The following is a 15,000-nucleotide window of genomic DNA, read 5'->3' as shown; positions in this document are numbered from 1 at the left end:
CCTGCCTACGAATACACATGATATCCACGTTTACAAGTTGTGATGCTGTAATCCAGCACAACTAGGACCACTGAACGTTTAATAGTCTTTTCATGTAAACAACCTAACAGTGTTGAGCAGCAACACCCTGATACAGGTCATCAGAAGGTCAACATGGATCACAAACAGCATGTCGTCCACAGCAGCACACTGTGTGATACTGACGTCTGACACCGCTGATACAGACTCTAGAACAATGTGCTCTCACCCATGACACAGACATGATACAGCGGTGCACACTGTCCACTTGTATGTAAATCCATCTGTAATGAGAACAGCTCATCATTTCATATGTTCGAACATATGAATATGTAAAGCATATTTTGGGTTACAATTGGGGAGTTTAGGTAAAGCACAAAGGGGTGAACATAAAGAACATTCACAAAAGAGTGAATGTTGTGCAGATGTGTTGACATGCCTGTAAACATAAAACATTGTTCTGTTTTCAATCTATTTCTTCTGTATGTTTGATTGTTACACAGCTTTAGTTTGGCATTTCAAATGTAATTAGAGAAGCTTAATAACTCTTAATGGCATACCATTGAGCTGACACGTCAGAGCTTGTCCACTATGTTTATTACGTCCTGTTCCCTGCGGTTTGCCTGGCAGGTGGCTGGTGAATGGCACAGAGGTGCCGCTGGGTTTGGACCTGCGGTACAGCCTGGTGGCGGGCAGCCTGGTGATCAGCAACCCGGAGTCTGTGCGAGACACCGGCTCCTATCAGTGTCTGGCCATCAACCGCTGCGGCACCATCATCAGCCGGGCAGCTAACCTCAAGTTTGGCTGTGAGTGAAAACAATGAGGCCGTTGACCTTCGACCTGTTGGAGGCAACGAGAGGGCAGAGAGAGAAGGCCTGAGATAGGCCACTGTGAACTTTGCTGTAACTTTTTCCTTTTCTTTGCATGCGTCTCTAGACCTCCATGACTTCCCTCCGGACAGCAGGAGTCCTCAGACAGCGTATGAAGGCGTAGGAACCTTCCTGGCCTGCCAGCCCCCCACACATTACCCAGGTACCCCCTCTGCCTCCAGCTGAGGGTCAAAGGTTACAGTGTTGTAAATGAGCAGAATGATCAACCTATTTTGCGATACTGTCGAATGTGAAACTAAATGGTTATTGAAATCTGAGCAATGATGTGTTGCAACCTGTCCCCCCCCCAGCTCTGTCCTATCGCTGGTTAATCAACGAGTTTCCCAACTTCATCAAGAAGGACGACGGCCGCTGGTTTGTGTCGCAGGTCACAGGGAACCTGTACCTGGCTAAAGCGGAGCCCAACGACACCGGGAACTACTTCTGCTTCACCACCATCAACATGGACATCAGCACCAAGAGCACCTTCAGCAAGGCCAACCTGCTCACCGTGCTGCCAGACGGTAGGAGCAGAGCGGACGATTCAGCGTGACCGCACAGAGACCGCAGAGGGGTGTATCTGTGTTGGGAATGCATTGATAGCCTGCCTCAAGCTGGTAACTGAGTTATATAGCAACCCACTGGTTTGTTAAGGCCTGGTTATCTGACTTCCAGGTGAGCACTGGTTCTAATGTCATACCGCAGGTTCGATTTACAAATACATTTTTGGGGGAAAATACGTAGAAATGGCCAACACCACTATGAGAGGCGATGTCCCTCGTGGACTGTGTTAGAAAATATTGCATTACAGTAGGGAGTGCATATTTCCCAATGCAGTCGTGTTTATAGGGCTAATCTGAATGGCATTCAAACTCAATGTTTACAAATGTATTTTATTTCAGCCACTCCCAGGAAGTCAGCTCCGATCATCAAGGTGCGCTTCCCTGCAGAGACCTACGCCCTGGCAGGACACACCACGCAGCTCGAATGCTACGCCTATGGAAAGTAAGGTTACATCTCACTGAGATGTGCTGACAGCTCTGTGTGGTTGAGCAGCTGTTCCTGTCGAGCTTTAATAGCTTTTACTTTTGACTTGTACTTCGTTCTTTCAAACTCTTTCGTACTCTACACCAGCTGCTCCCTATGCTGTTCCATTTGGAAAACGCCATTCTTCCATTTCTTCCGCTGAACTCCTCCCTCTATTCGATGTCTCATAGTCCGGTCCCTAAACTGCGCTGGAGGAAGGTTGACGGTCTGATGCCGTCCAAGGCAGGCTCCAGTGTGGAGGGCCCCGCCCTCATCCTGCCAGATCTATCCTTCGATGATGAAGGTGTTTACGAGTGTGAGGCCTACAACTCGGAGGGGAGAGACATGTACCAGGGACGCATCAGTGTGCAGGGTAAAGAGAAGATCCTTCGTGAACATATATTTGTTTAGCAGCAATGATTTTGTATCAGGTTGATCAGGGATGTGTTGACGTTAATTTGACCACAGTCTCAAATGTTGGTCGGAATGGTAAATAAACATCCAGGTGAACCGAATGTAAAAGTCACAAAAGAGTTGTATTAGGGTGTTGGGGGGACGTTGGGGGGCTCGCTGCTCCGCCCTTTGAGTTGGTTGCTGCGTGGGGTCTGCGAGACAGCGAGACTCAGGCTGAGTTCAGGCTGAGAAATCCGCGGAGCCGCGGCTGAGAAATGATAAGCCTGAGTGAGTGTGTGTGTGTGTGTGAGGAGTTACGTCACTATGCCCGTTTACATCACTTTGCTCAGGAAGTAAACAATGGAGAAAGAGAAATGTCCAGCGAGGCGTTCTGGGGCAGCAGACGGGTGTTTTCTGTGTTAGAGCTTTACTCGCTACAGGCTGCACTTTGAGGGTTTGTGACTCTGCAGAGCGTTCACATGCAGAAGCTACAGAACACACAAGGGGACGGGTCAGAACCGGAAAAGCATGACATGGACCTTTAAAGCAGTTCTCTTCGTTGCATGCCATCTCCTGCCTCAGTTTGACCTCTGTTGTTCCCTGACCTCAGCCCAGCCGGACTGGTTGCAGGTGATGATCGACTCGGAGGTGGAGATCAGCTCGGAGCTCCTGTGGAGTTGTGTTGCCTCGGGTAAACCACGACCCTCCATACGCTGGCTCCGCAACGCACTGCCACTCAGCACACAGGTGACACACACAGCACAGTGAGAATACACCACACACAACGTGATGGAAACTAGCACGGCTGTTTTTATATTTACCGTGACACTTCCACTGATAGTCAATGATCAGTCACTGAAGAGTGTACATGTCCAAAGTTCTTGAATTCTCTGGAACACTTGTCAATCCAAATAAATATATTTAGCCAATAAAAGGTCTGAAATATAAAACAAAGGGAATCCACTTCTCTTCCACCTTTTATATAATATATATATATATATAATATAATAATTGTAAGTGTTTGTTAGATGCTGCTGCAAAACATATTCAAGTGTAAATTAGTCTTGTATCTTAATTCACATTTATGAGTATAATGTGGTGAATGAGAACACACATACTAATAATAATAATAGATTTATTTTGTTACTGCTTTTCCAGGTGCTCAAAGTCGCTTTACAGAGATAGTGAAAAAACAAAAAAACAAAAGAAAACATGATTGATCTACTAGATTCATATGGATTTGTCTTGCCTATGACATGATTTATTTTGTAGCAGTTAGTGAAAACCAGTGTCATCTGTCCCATGTGAATATGCCACTCAGAAAGAGGACATACAATATTACAATATTAATGAGGGCCGTGAAATTATTTGTGTATATATATATAAATATTCAGGAAACTTACCAGGAGAGACTTTAACTGAGGATAAAACCATAACAGGTGGAGAGTAAAGGTGAACAGAGTTTAAACTCCCCCACAGCACAGCACACAGCACACACATGCTTTGTGTCACAGCTGACACATCCTTCTTACCTCCCTTCACTCTGTTCCCTTTCTACCTCACACTTTTCCCTACGCCCCCCCACAGGACCGGGTAGTGGTGAACGGGGCTCGTCTGAAGATCAGTAACCTGGCCCTGGAGGATTCTGGGATGTATCAATGTGTGGCTGAGAACAAACATGGCACCATCTACTCTACTGCTGAGCTCAGGGTTCAGGGTAGGGAGTCCAAATGCTGTAGTTCCTCTTAAGATCCTACAATACAATATAACAAGGCTTAACTATTCCATAATGACACGTCTCAGTGAAAGAACAATATAACTTGTAAAACCATTAAACATTCACAACTATCAGCAAAGCCCCTGTCACATTGTCCCGAAATTGACACGAGATGGACACACGATAAAGGAAATGTTCAAATTCGGCTCTGATCGTAACAACATCGGGCCATTCGTGAGGGCATCTTAAGCCATCGTATGACCGCTGGTGGAGTTTCTCAGGCTCCGGCAGCAACTTCGCAATTGCCGAAGGACCTTGCGAAGGGGCAGAATATGCCCGATGGCACCGATGATCAGACGAAGATGACACGATTTGACAAGATGCCCTCACGGGTGCCCAGGGCCGGCCCTAGACCTTTGGGGGCTCTAAGCGAGCTTTGGCTTGGGGACCCCCTCACTCTAGCGCGTTTTCACTACACACAACACGGAACCAACTTTTGTCTTATGATGTTAGTATAAGCACACATATTGTATAAATAAGCATGTAAACACCGTGGACCTAACCTCCTCTAGGAGGGTCCGGGGGCATGCTCCCCGTGAAGATTCTTTTTAAAATATTGAAGTTAAAAGCATCAATCTGGTGCACTTTGAGAGCAAAATTAAGAGATCTATGGATACATCTCTCGACACCCATATGAAACAGAACTGTAAGCAGATTTTTCTTTATGGATATTTTACAAATCACTTAAACTGTATTCTGTATTCTTGTTTTGTCATATAGTATAACTGTTTTTCATTTAGTCTCTCTGGCTGTCCATCTCATAATGTTCACATAGAAACTAGCTGTCAATAGGAATATCATTCAGAAGAATTATAATTTCTTGCAAAAATCTGTCACAAAAAGAGGTTGCACATTTAAATGCTGGTGTTGTTATGGCAACGTCAGTGGCCAAACAGCCACATTTACTGCTGCAAATACGTTAAAACATGCTGTCGACACTAAAGCAGTGGCAACTATGCCACCATTTCAGCTGACTTTTTCTCAGAAATACTATCACATAACATCCATATATTTCAGTGCTAGGTTGATGCTAAGCTAAACTAACTATGAAACACTTGAACAGACAGGACTCAGGAATCAGGATCAACTGTAAGGTAGCTTCTAGCTTCATGTCGAACAGTAAGTCAACATTTTCCATAGAGCTTTCTTTGAAATCACCAGGTAACGCTAAAAAACATTACATTTAGATTGTATGACAAAGTGTTTATTTAATATCTCTGGCTAGCAATAGCTACTTGCTAACGGTTAAGCGTACCCCCGCGATTCAAAGTAATGTCAACGTAGCTGTAATTTATGCTTTGCATGTTCGCATAACTTGGAAGTTTACTGACATTTACATACCTTGTTTACCTGTGAGCTGTGACAATGTTTAAAATAAACTGACAGTCGGACTCAGAGTTTTTGAAGATGGACATAAGAAAAAAATTTCTTAAAAAAGACAACAATTCTCAAGTGGTGGCTCTGGGGTTGTTGTGTGAGCCACCACCTGAGAATTTTCGTCTTTTTTAAGAAAAAATGTTCTTATGTCCATCTTCAAAAACTCTGAGTCTGACTGTCAGTTTATTTTAAACATTGTCACAGCTCACAGGATAGGTACCTGTCAGCCAATAAGACAGATGTTTATTTCCATTCAACTCTCTGGTTGGTCTGGTGTCTTGCCTCTGTTGCATTCACTGAACACGGGAAATTACAATCCTGCCGTCCTCTCTAGTGTCATGATGAGGTTCAGGTAAAGCACGGTTAATGTATTATATGATTGACTCAATAATATAATACATGACTTTGAGAGTAGGCAATCTAGGCATATTATCAAAATTAATTAAGCATACTTATCACGGCGACGGTGTGCTGAGATCTTTTATTTATTTTTCTTTGCTAGGGGGCCCCTTAGTGGCTGCGGGGCCCTAAGCGGCCGCTTATGTCGCTTAATGGGTCGGGCCGGCTCTGCGGGTGCCTTACGAAGGGCAAAATGGACACCCAAATTCAACACGAAAATGAACCTTCGCAAGGTCCTTCGGCTATTTTTTGGCATTCCAAAGATTTTGCCACCACTCGCAAAATTGCTGCCGGAGCCTGAGAAACTCCACCGGCGGTCATACGATGGCTTAGATGCCCTCACGAATGGCCCGATGTTGTTACGATCAGAGCCGAATTTGAACATTCCCTTTATCGTGTGTCCATCGGGTTGTTTTATTGCACAACAAAGTCATGTAAACATATTATGTAAATAACCCAATTTGTGTTCTGTGAAACTAAAAAGGATATTACTTTGTTTTTGTTACTTTCGTTGCAGTTGTATGTCTTAAATGTAATTTAGGTTAACTCCCTGTTTTATTTAGATGCTTTTATTTTGAAGGCGAGTTGACAGGAAGTTGTTGTTTCTATGGAAACAACATGACGGAGAAAACGTAATATCTTCTACATATAAAGACGGAGAAAGTAAAGAACAAAGTCTGAAGATATCAGTACAGTATCATAGTACTGTAACATAATTGTTTTTGTTACTTTCGTTGCAGTTGTATGTCTTAAATGTAATGTAAATGTTGCCTTCGTGTGGTTCGGGGCCATCTTCGTGCGAAATTCACAATTCCATATTCGTGTGTCCATCGGGTGTCAATTTCAGGACAGTGTGACAGGGGCTTAAAGAACATACATTCTCCTCTACAAAGCTTCCTTGGATTTATGAAAGTCTAACTTTAATATCATATACCTCGTTGTTGTTGCGCCCCCCCCCCCCTCACTGCTGTCCTCACAGTTCAGGCCCCAGACTTCAGGTTGAACCCAGTGAGGAGACTGATCCCAGCAGCCAGGGGGGGGCAGGTGATGATGGAGTGTCGCCCCCGAGCCGCCCCCAAACCCAGCCTGTTCTGGAGCCGAGGGACGGAGCTGCTGATCAACAGCAGCAGGTACACCACCTCATCCTCAGTAAATACATACACACTGCATCACTCTAACGTAGCTCTAAACTCTTAATAAAGGGCAGCAGCATTATTATGGGCTGGGCAACTTTTCCATCGTGCTATTTTTTACTGTTCTTTAACGAAGTGGACACTTAGAGAAGCCTAAATATAGCTCACAGTAAACACAGATCCTAAAGTGCCTGGAACATGCTAATGTCTCAGTGGTCCCCATGATGGGTGGAAGATGGGTGTGGAGAATAACCTCACACAGGAGCCTGAAAAGCGTTCACATGCGTAAAATAGTTGAAGCATTTTGAAACCTAACTCATTATTATGAAATGTTATGACATCACTCCATAATAACATTTCATTTATTCACTATGGCAGTTTTCCCAACAACACATTTCATGCTCCGCCCTCTTTCCTTTCAGCCAATCCAAACCTCTTCCACTCTAAAACTAGCAAGGCAAGTTTATTAATATAGCACCTTTCAACACAAGGCTATTCAAAGTGCTTTACAAAAATGAAAGACATTAAGATCATTAAGAAATAGTGCAAGCTCCACAACTGCTAACAAACTCAGCCAGTTCGCTCCTGCTAGCCAGAGTAACAAGAACGCTCAGGTTGCTTTAGATCAGTGTTTCTCAAACTTGTTCATACCAAGGACCACTTAACCAATAAAAAAAACACTCGCGGACCACCTAACTCCACAAATATCCCAAAACACATCGTTTTTCTAGAACAGATTATAAATCGCCTGGAAATGGTACAAACAAGTGGCAACATGTGTGACGAAGGTGTTGCACTGGGCTTTATCATGCAATAGAAAGTGAAACGCAAGCTTGTTCCATTGCGGAGATATTCCAGCGAGAGTGCGGAAAACTTAAATGTATTTATTCATTTCAAATGTGAAATGTTACCAATATACTCACGGACCACTAGGGGGCGCTCACGGACCACCAGTGGTCCGCGGACCACACTTTGAGAAGCACTGCTTTAGATAATCACTTACACGGATCAGATGGGAATACAACCACTGTCCACTGTCAGTACCATTCCTTAAAGTTGATTGTAATGTTTTACAGATGCAGCTTATTCAACACAAACTGCCATAACTGTATATTAATAACACACTTACAAGGCTGCACATATCAACTTGAAACAAACCTATTTTATACTTTATTTTTGCATTGTTGTCCTAGTGAGACAATATCGGGTGCAAGACATATTGTTTCTAGGTGCAGTCCCATAAAGCATTGAGTTTGCCCCACTTGTGTTAATACAGATGGAAAATGGCTTATGATGCTGTATGTGTCCTATATCAATAATGTACTGATATATCAGATGACACTACATTCTCCTGATAGTGTGATCGTTGCAGAAGTCTCACCCTGCTCCAAAATAAATCAACCCAATCCCCCGTCCTATCCACGTGGAAGGAGTTCCAATAATGTCATACTCTTCAGGCTGAGATGCAGCTCATTGAAAGAGAACTGTAACTGATGAGAAACTCAGAAGAAAACAAGATGTTGACATGTAGGTGAGATCAGAAGCAATTGTCCACAGTTTAGTGTATGAGTTGGATGATGTATTGCTTTTGATTTCATCACATTCTATCAAAGCATCATGACAAATGAATCAAAAACATCATGTCTGTCTTACTAATGAAGACAGATATGAGTCAAAGTTTAAGATAATCACAATCAAAAGCATCAAAATCCAAAATATGTCCCAGTCCTAACCCTAAATAGATTAGATTAGAAAAGACTTTATTTTAAATGCACATAGTACATTGGAAGACAGTGTTCATCCAACCAGAAAGTACACAGAGTACTTCAAGTGGTTACATTACATTCACATATATGGTTACAGTATCAACGTTGTTGCATATGTGAGGCAAGGTACAGACAGTTTGTATACAATGAAATACATATATACAGATAAGGTGCAGGGTTTACAAATATATAAGTTACACACAGTTGTAAAACAAATTAAAAAACACTGGAGGGGCTGACCCCTGTGTACATGTTGACCCCTGTGTACATGCTGACCCCTGTGTACATGCTGACCCCTGTGTACATGTTGACCCCTGTGTACATGTTGACCCCTGTGTACATGCTGACCCCTGTGTACATGCTGACCCCTGTGTACATGCTGACCCCTGTGTACATGCTGACCCCTGTGTACATGTTGACCCCTGTGTACATGTTGACCCCTGTGTACATGTTGACCCCTGTGTACATGCTGACCCCTGTGTACATGTTGACCCCTGTGTACATGCTGACCCCTGTGTACATGCTGACCCCTGTGTACATGCTGACCCCTGTGTACATGCTGACCCCTGTGTACATGCTGACCCCTGTGTACATGTTGACCCCTGTGTACATGCTGACCCCTGTGTACATGCTGACCCCTGTGTACATGTTGACCCCTGTGTACATGCTGACCCCTGTGTACATGTTGACCCCTGTGTACATGCTGACCCCTGTGTACATGTTGACCCCTGTGTACATGTTGACCCCTGTGTACATGCTGACCCCTGTGTACATGCTGACCCCTGTGTACATGCTGACCCCTGTGTACATGTTGACCCCTGTGTACATGCTGACCCCTGTGTACATGCTGACCCCTGTGTACATGTTGACCTCTGTGTACATGTTGACCCCTGTGTACATGTTGACCCCTGTGAATGAATCATTGTTTTAGTTGTGTTGACATAGTAAACGGTGTATTTGTGTGTTCTCTGGGATGTGCGTTTTGCCGTATACTGTGGATAAGTGATTAGATTATCCTCTACCGAGTGTCAGTTGTTTGACATCCTGTATAAGGGTTAAAGCATAGTGTGGATGACACTACTTACTTTGTGTGAGTTACACCGTCCTCTTTAAGTACAAACACATCCGTCATTCAATCAGTCATCCAGTCATTCAGTCATCGAGTCATTCAGTCATCCAGTCATTCAGTCATCCAGTCATTCAGTAATCCAGTCATCCTGTCATCCAGTCATTCAGTCATCCTGTCATCCTGTCATCCAGTAATCCAGTCATTCAGTCATCCAGTCATCCTGTCATTCAGTCATTCAGTCATCCAGTCATCCTGTCATCCTGTCATCCAGTAATCCAGTCATTCAGTCATCCAGTAATCCAGTCATCCAGTCATTCAGTCATCCAGTCATTCAGTAATCCAGTCATCCTGTCATCCTGTCATCCAGTCATTCAGTCATCCAGCCATCCTGTCATTCAGTAATCCAGTCATCCTGTCATTCAGTCATCCAGTAATCCAGTCATCCAGTCATTCAGTCATCCAGTCATCCTGTCATCCTGTCATCCAGTAATCCAGTCATCCAGTCATTCAGTCATCCAGTCATCCTGTCATTCAGTCATTCAGTCATCCAGTCATTCAGTCATCCAGTCATCCTGTCATCCAGTCATTCAGTCATCCTGTCATTCAGTCATTCAATAATCCTGTCATCCAGTAATCCAGTCATCCTGTAATCCAGTCATCCTGTCATTCCGTCAGTCATCCAGTCATTCAGTCATCCAGTAATCCAGTCATCCAGTCATCCTGTCATCCAGTAATCCAGTCATTCAGTCATCCAGTCATCCTGTCATTCAGTAATCCAGTCATCCAGTAATCCAGTCATCCTGTCATTCCGTCAGTCATCCAGTCATTCAGTCATCCAGTCATCCAGTCATTCCGTCAATCATCCAGTCATTCAGTCATCCAGTCATTCAGTCATCCAGTCATCCTGTCATTCAGTCATTCAGTAATCCAGTCATCCTGTCATCCAGTAATCCAGTCATCCAGTCATTCAGTCATCCAGTCATCCTGTCATTCCGTCAGTCATCCAGTCATTCAGTCATCCAGTCATTCAGTCATCCAGTCATCCAGTCATTCCGTCAGTCATCCAGTCATCCAGTCATTCCGTCAGTCATCCAGTCATTCAGTCATCCAGTCATCCAGTCATTCAGTCATTCCGTCAGTCATCCAGTCATCCAGTCAGTCATCCAGTAATTCCGTCAGTCATCTAGTCATTCAGTCATCCAGTCATTCACTCATTCTGTCAGTCATCCAGTAATCCAGTTATCCAGTCATTCAGTCATTCCATCAGTCATCCAGTCAGTTATCCAGTCATTCAGTCATCCCGTCATCCAGTCAGTCATCCAGTCAGTCATTCCGTCAGTCATCCAGTCAGTCATCCAGTCATTCAGTCATCCCGTCATTCCGTCAGTCATCCAGTCAGTCATTCAGTCATCCAGTCATCCAGTCATCCAGTCAGTCATTCAGTCATTCAGTCATCCAGTCATCCAGTCATCCAGTCAGTCATTCAGTCATTCCGTCAGTCATCCAGTCATTCAGTCATCCAGTCATCCAGTCAGTCATTCCGTCAGTCATCCAGTCATCCAGTCAGTCATTCCGTCAGTCATCCAGTCATTCAGTGATTCAGTCAGTCAGTGCTGGAGCAGTAGAGTGGGTGTTTCATCTCAAGGTAAAGCTCAGCTAAGATGAGCAGCTGTTCCTGGGTCTGTCAGTCTGTTGGTTTTGGGTTTGAGGTTATCAGTGAACAGGAGATGTGTCTGCCAGAGGATGATGCTATGATGACCTGCCTTGACATTACCTGATAAAGATTGTAGTGTTTACGATTGACATACTTTTCATACTTATGCTTGTGTGTCCTCAGAGTCACAGTCACTCCAGACGGCATCTTATGGATCCACAACATCAGCAGGGCAGACGAAGGGAAATACACCTGCTTTGCTGAAAACTACCTGGGCAAAGCCAACAGCACCGGACACCTGTCTGTCAGAGGTACGCACACACACACACACACACACACACGCACGCACGCACGCACGCGCGCGCACGCACGCACACACACACACACACACACACACACACACACACACTCACTCACTCACTCACTCACACACACACACACACACACACACCACACACACACACACACTCACTCACTCACTCACACACACACACACACACACACTCACTCACTCACGCACGCTCGCTCGCTCGCACGCACGCAATGCTTATTGCAGGTATCATATTCGATGTATATGTTAAATAACTGGGTCATGTATTTGCCATATACAGTACATTGATTATGATATCTGCAAAAACACATATTTTGAAAAATGTCGCTGTTTTTTTAAAGTGTGAAATCTGTTATACTTTTGGAAATACAATTCTATAGTAAAGGAATTAATATGATATTAATAAAACAAAAACACGTCTGTGTTTTACACATTGGGACATTATGTTAGACATATAAGGTATTACATTCAAGCAGTGGCGGGCCGTGCATTTCACACCTAGGCCTTCAGTGATGTCCGACACAGTCCTACCTGAATTATTCCACCTCTTAATAGCATCATTATGACGCCATGGCTCTAGAAACTATACATTTAGGCAGAAACGCAGTATAACCGGGCGTTGCATCACCTTAACATAGTCAAGTACAACAGAGTTATATTAATATTTCCGAAGCATTTATAATCAATATATCCGCATTTACAATTAAGAGTGTTAAACTACCAGCTTTAAGATCGCTTGGAGACTGTCAAAACTTAAAAATAAAAGGGGCTTTTAAGGCATTAGTCTACAAAGTGTTATTAAGTCCACCAAAAGTATGTGAGCTTTAACAAGTGTGTTCACTAAACAGCGCATTGTCGCACCCAAAGCAGTTTCATTTAAGAAACGTGACGATAAAGACACAAACTATTCACTGAAAATAAAAGAAAACAAACAATTAATTTGCATTTGTTCATGAGGATATATTTGCGACAGTTGTGAAAGTGTATTCCTAGCCCTGAATGTCCACTTTGTTAAAGGTTAAACCAAAACAATTCAACAAGTCTCCTTGAGTACTTTTACTGCACAGCTGAGCCAGTGCGCCACACACATCTCTATATCTCTTGCAGAAGCATCAAACATTTATTTTTTATATATTTGTCATTTTAATTACATATATATTAATTCGGGAGCGGTACTGCAGTCGCTTTACCGCACCGTTGTGACGAAAAGGGAGCTGAGCCAGAAGGCAAAGCTCTCTGTCTACCGGGCCATTTTCGTTCCTACCCTCACCTATGGTCATGAAGGATGGGTCATGACCCAAAGAACGAGATCGCGGATACAAGCGGCCGAGATGGGTTTCCTCCGCCGGGTGGCTGGTGTCTCCCTTAGAGATAAGGTGAGAAGTTCGGTCATCAGGGAGGGACTCGGAGTTGAGCCGCTCCTCCTTCGCGTCGAAAGGAGCCAGTTGAGGTGGTTCGGGCACCTAGTTAGGATGCCACCTGGGCGCCTCCCTAGGGAGGTGTTCCAGGCACGTCCAGCTGGGAAGAGACCAAGGGGTAGACCTAGGACCAGGTGGAGGGACTATATCTCTTCGCTGGCCTGGGAGCGCCTTGGAATCCCCCAGTCAGAGCTGGTTGATGTCGCCAGGGAGAGGAACGTTTGGGGCTCTCTGCTGGAACTGCTACCCCCGCGACCCGACCACGGATAAGCGGGAGAAGATGGATGGATGGATATATTAATTTGTTAATATTGATTTAATATTAACGACATAAAATGACAAAAATATATTAAAATAAAATAAAAAATAAAATGCTTTGTACTCACGAAAACAACTGATTATTTGAACACAAAATCCATCCTCCTTCCTTTCCTCAAGAAGACTTCAATGACTCTGTTGTAGCCGTGCTTTGGTGTCTCGTTGCTGCCTTGGTTAGACAACTCAAGTTTGCAAATCCAGTGAGGCTCCAAACACCAAATCGATCATTTGCAAATAGCAGGCATTCCCAGCAGTACCATGTGCAGCGCCTCTCGGAGGCTGTGAGCCAGGGGTACCGCTCGTAGTTAGTGATTTGAAAGTGGCGGACAAACCCTTTCCCCCGCTGTGATAGGCTCGCTAGCGTCGGGGTTGGCCGTTCTCTTCTCACAATGTCTAGCTTTTCTTGAAAAGTTCGTCTTGAAAATGGCGTTGTAATTATATCTGCGACCAAATCGATCTTTTCTCCTCCTTCAGCCATTGTGGGTTGAAAAAAAAACAGCTTGTAGAAATCTACACAAATTAGCTCGTTCAAATTCAAGTTCAGTTTGCTAGCTCTACATAGCTCTGCCTCTCAATAGTGCGTATCCAATCAAAAGACGTGCACGTGCTGACGTCATTGTACGCCTGCTAGCTGGCCCGTTGTCGCCAACTCAAAATCTGATTGGTTAACGCCACAGTTTTGTTTCCGTTCACTTTAAGCTACAGGCGCCCGCTCTGTTGATTCTGAAGGCCTGAGGGCAGATCTCTTGGACCCTGGCAACACATTATGGCTGAAATATGATTGGATAAAAGCTCTAACATAAAGGCCAGCCCTCCAAATCTTGTTCTGAGGCTGGAAGCAGCGCAACCAAGAGGAAAGCTATGAAATGAAAAGAATAGACTATGGGGAATAATTTAATACATATTTGTGGAAAAAATATATCAAAATTAAATTTATATTCTGATGATGTTTAGGCCAGCAGAGAAGGCCTTGCTGGCCCTGACGGCCCACCACTGCATTCAAGTTGTGTTATTTATCTTTATACATGTATACGTCAAAGAGACATTTTAGTCTGATACTAATAACGTCAACAATGTATTTTTCACAAAACAAATACATATTTATATCAAAATCTGTCTTTCTATATCGTTTTTGGCATGAAGTTACAAGTTATTAAAAACACTCCTAACAGTTTATAAAAGGTTTATGTTATATCCACCAATTGAAAACTCATTTTCAACAAGTTTCTGTGACCAGTTGTATCTGACGTAGCTTTTATGTTGGTCCTTCCAGATGCCACTAAGATCACGCTGGCCCCCTCCAACGCTGACATCAACCAGGGGGACAACGTGACGCTGCAGTGCCACGCCTCCCACGACCCCACCATGGACCTGACCTTCACCTGGGCCCTCAACGGGGGCCTGCTGGACCTGGAGGACTCGGCCGGGCCCTACAGCAGGGTGGAGGGGGTG

The 15,000-nt window shown here is 44.1% G+C and overlaps 1 protein-coding gene across 1 annotated transcript in view; it reads left to right on the top strand.

Moving 5' to 3' along the window:
* Positions 1-15,000, top strand: part of cntn2 (contactin 2) — a 52,951-nt gene that overhangs the window by 25,637 nt on the left and 12,314 nt on the right. The window contains 10 exon segments of the mRNA XM_034082561.2: positions 649-824; positions 955-1,050; positions 1,199-1,411; positions 1,790-1,892; positions 2,105-2,286; positions 2,917-3,053; positions 3,894-4,023; positions 6,839-6,989; positions 11,665-11,792; positions 14,822-14,997. Of these exon segments, the coding sequence (XP_033938452.1) occupies positions 649-824; positions 955-1,050; positions 1,199-1,411; positions 1,790-1,892; positions 2,105-2,286; positions 2,917-3,053; positions 3,894-4,023; positions 6,839-6,989; positions 11,665-11,792; positions 14,822-14,997 (1,492 nt within the window).

The sequence above is a fragment of the Pseudochaenichthys georgianus genome, chromosome 5, assembly GCF_902827115.2.
Source record: "Pseudochaenichthys georgianus chromosome 5, fPseGeo1.2, whole genome shotgun sequence".
Classification (NCBI taxonomy): domain Eukaryota; kingdom Metazoa; phylum Chordata; class Actinopteri; order Perciformes; family Channichthyidae; genus Pseudochaenichthys; species Pseudochaenichthys georgianus.
Note: the sequence above shows the minus strand (reverse complement) of the source record. Positions and strands in the feature narration are given on the sequence as shown.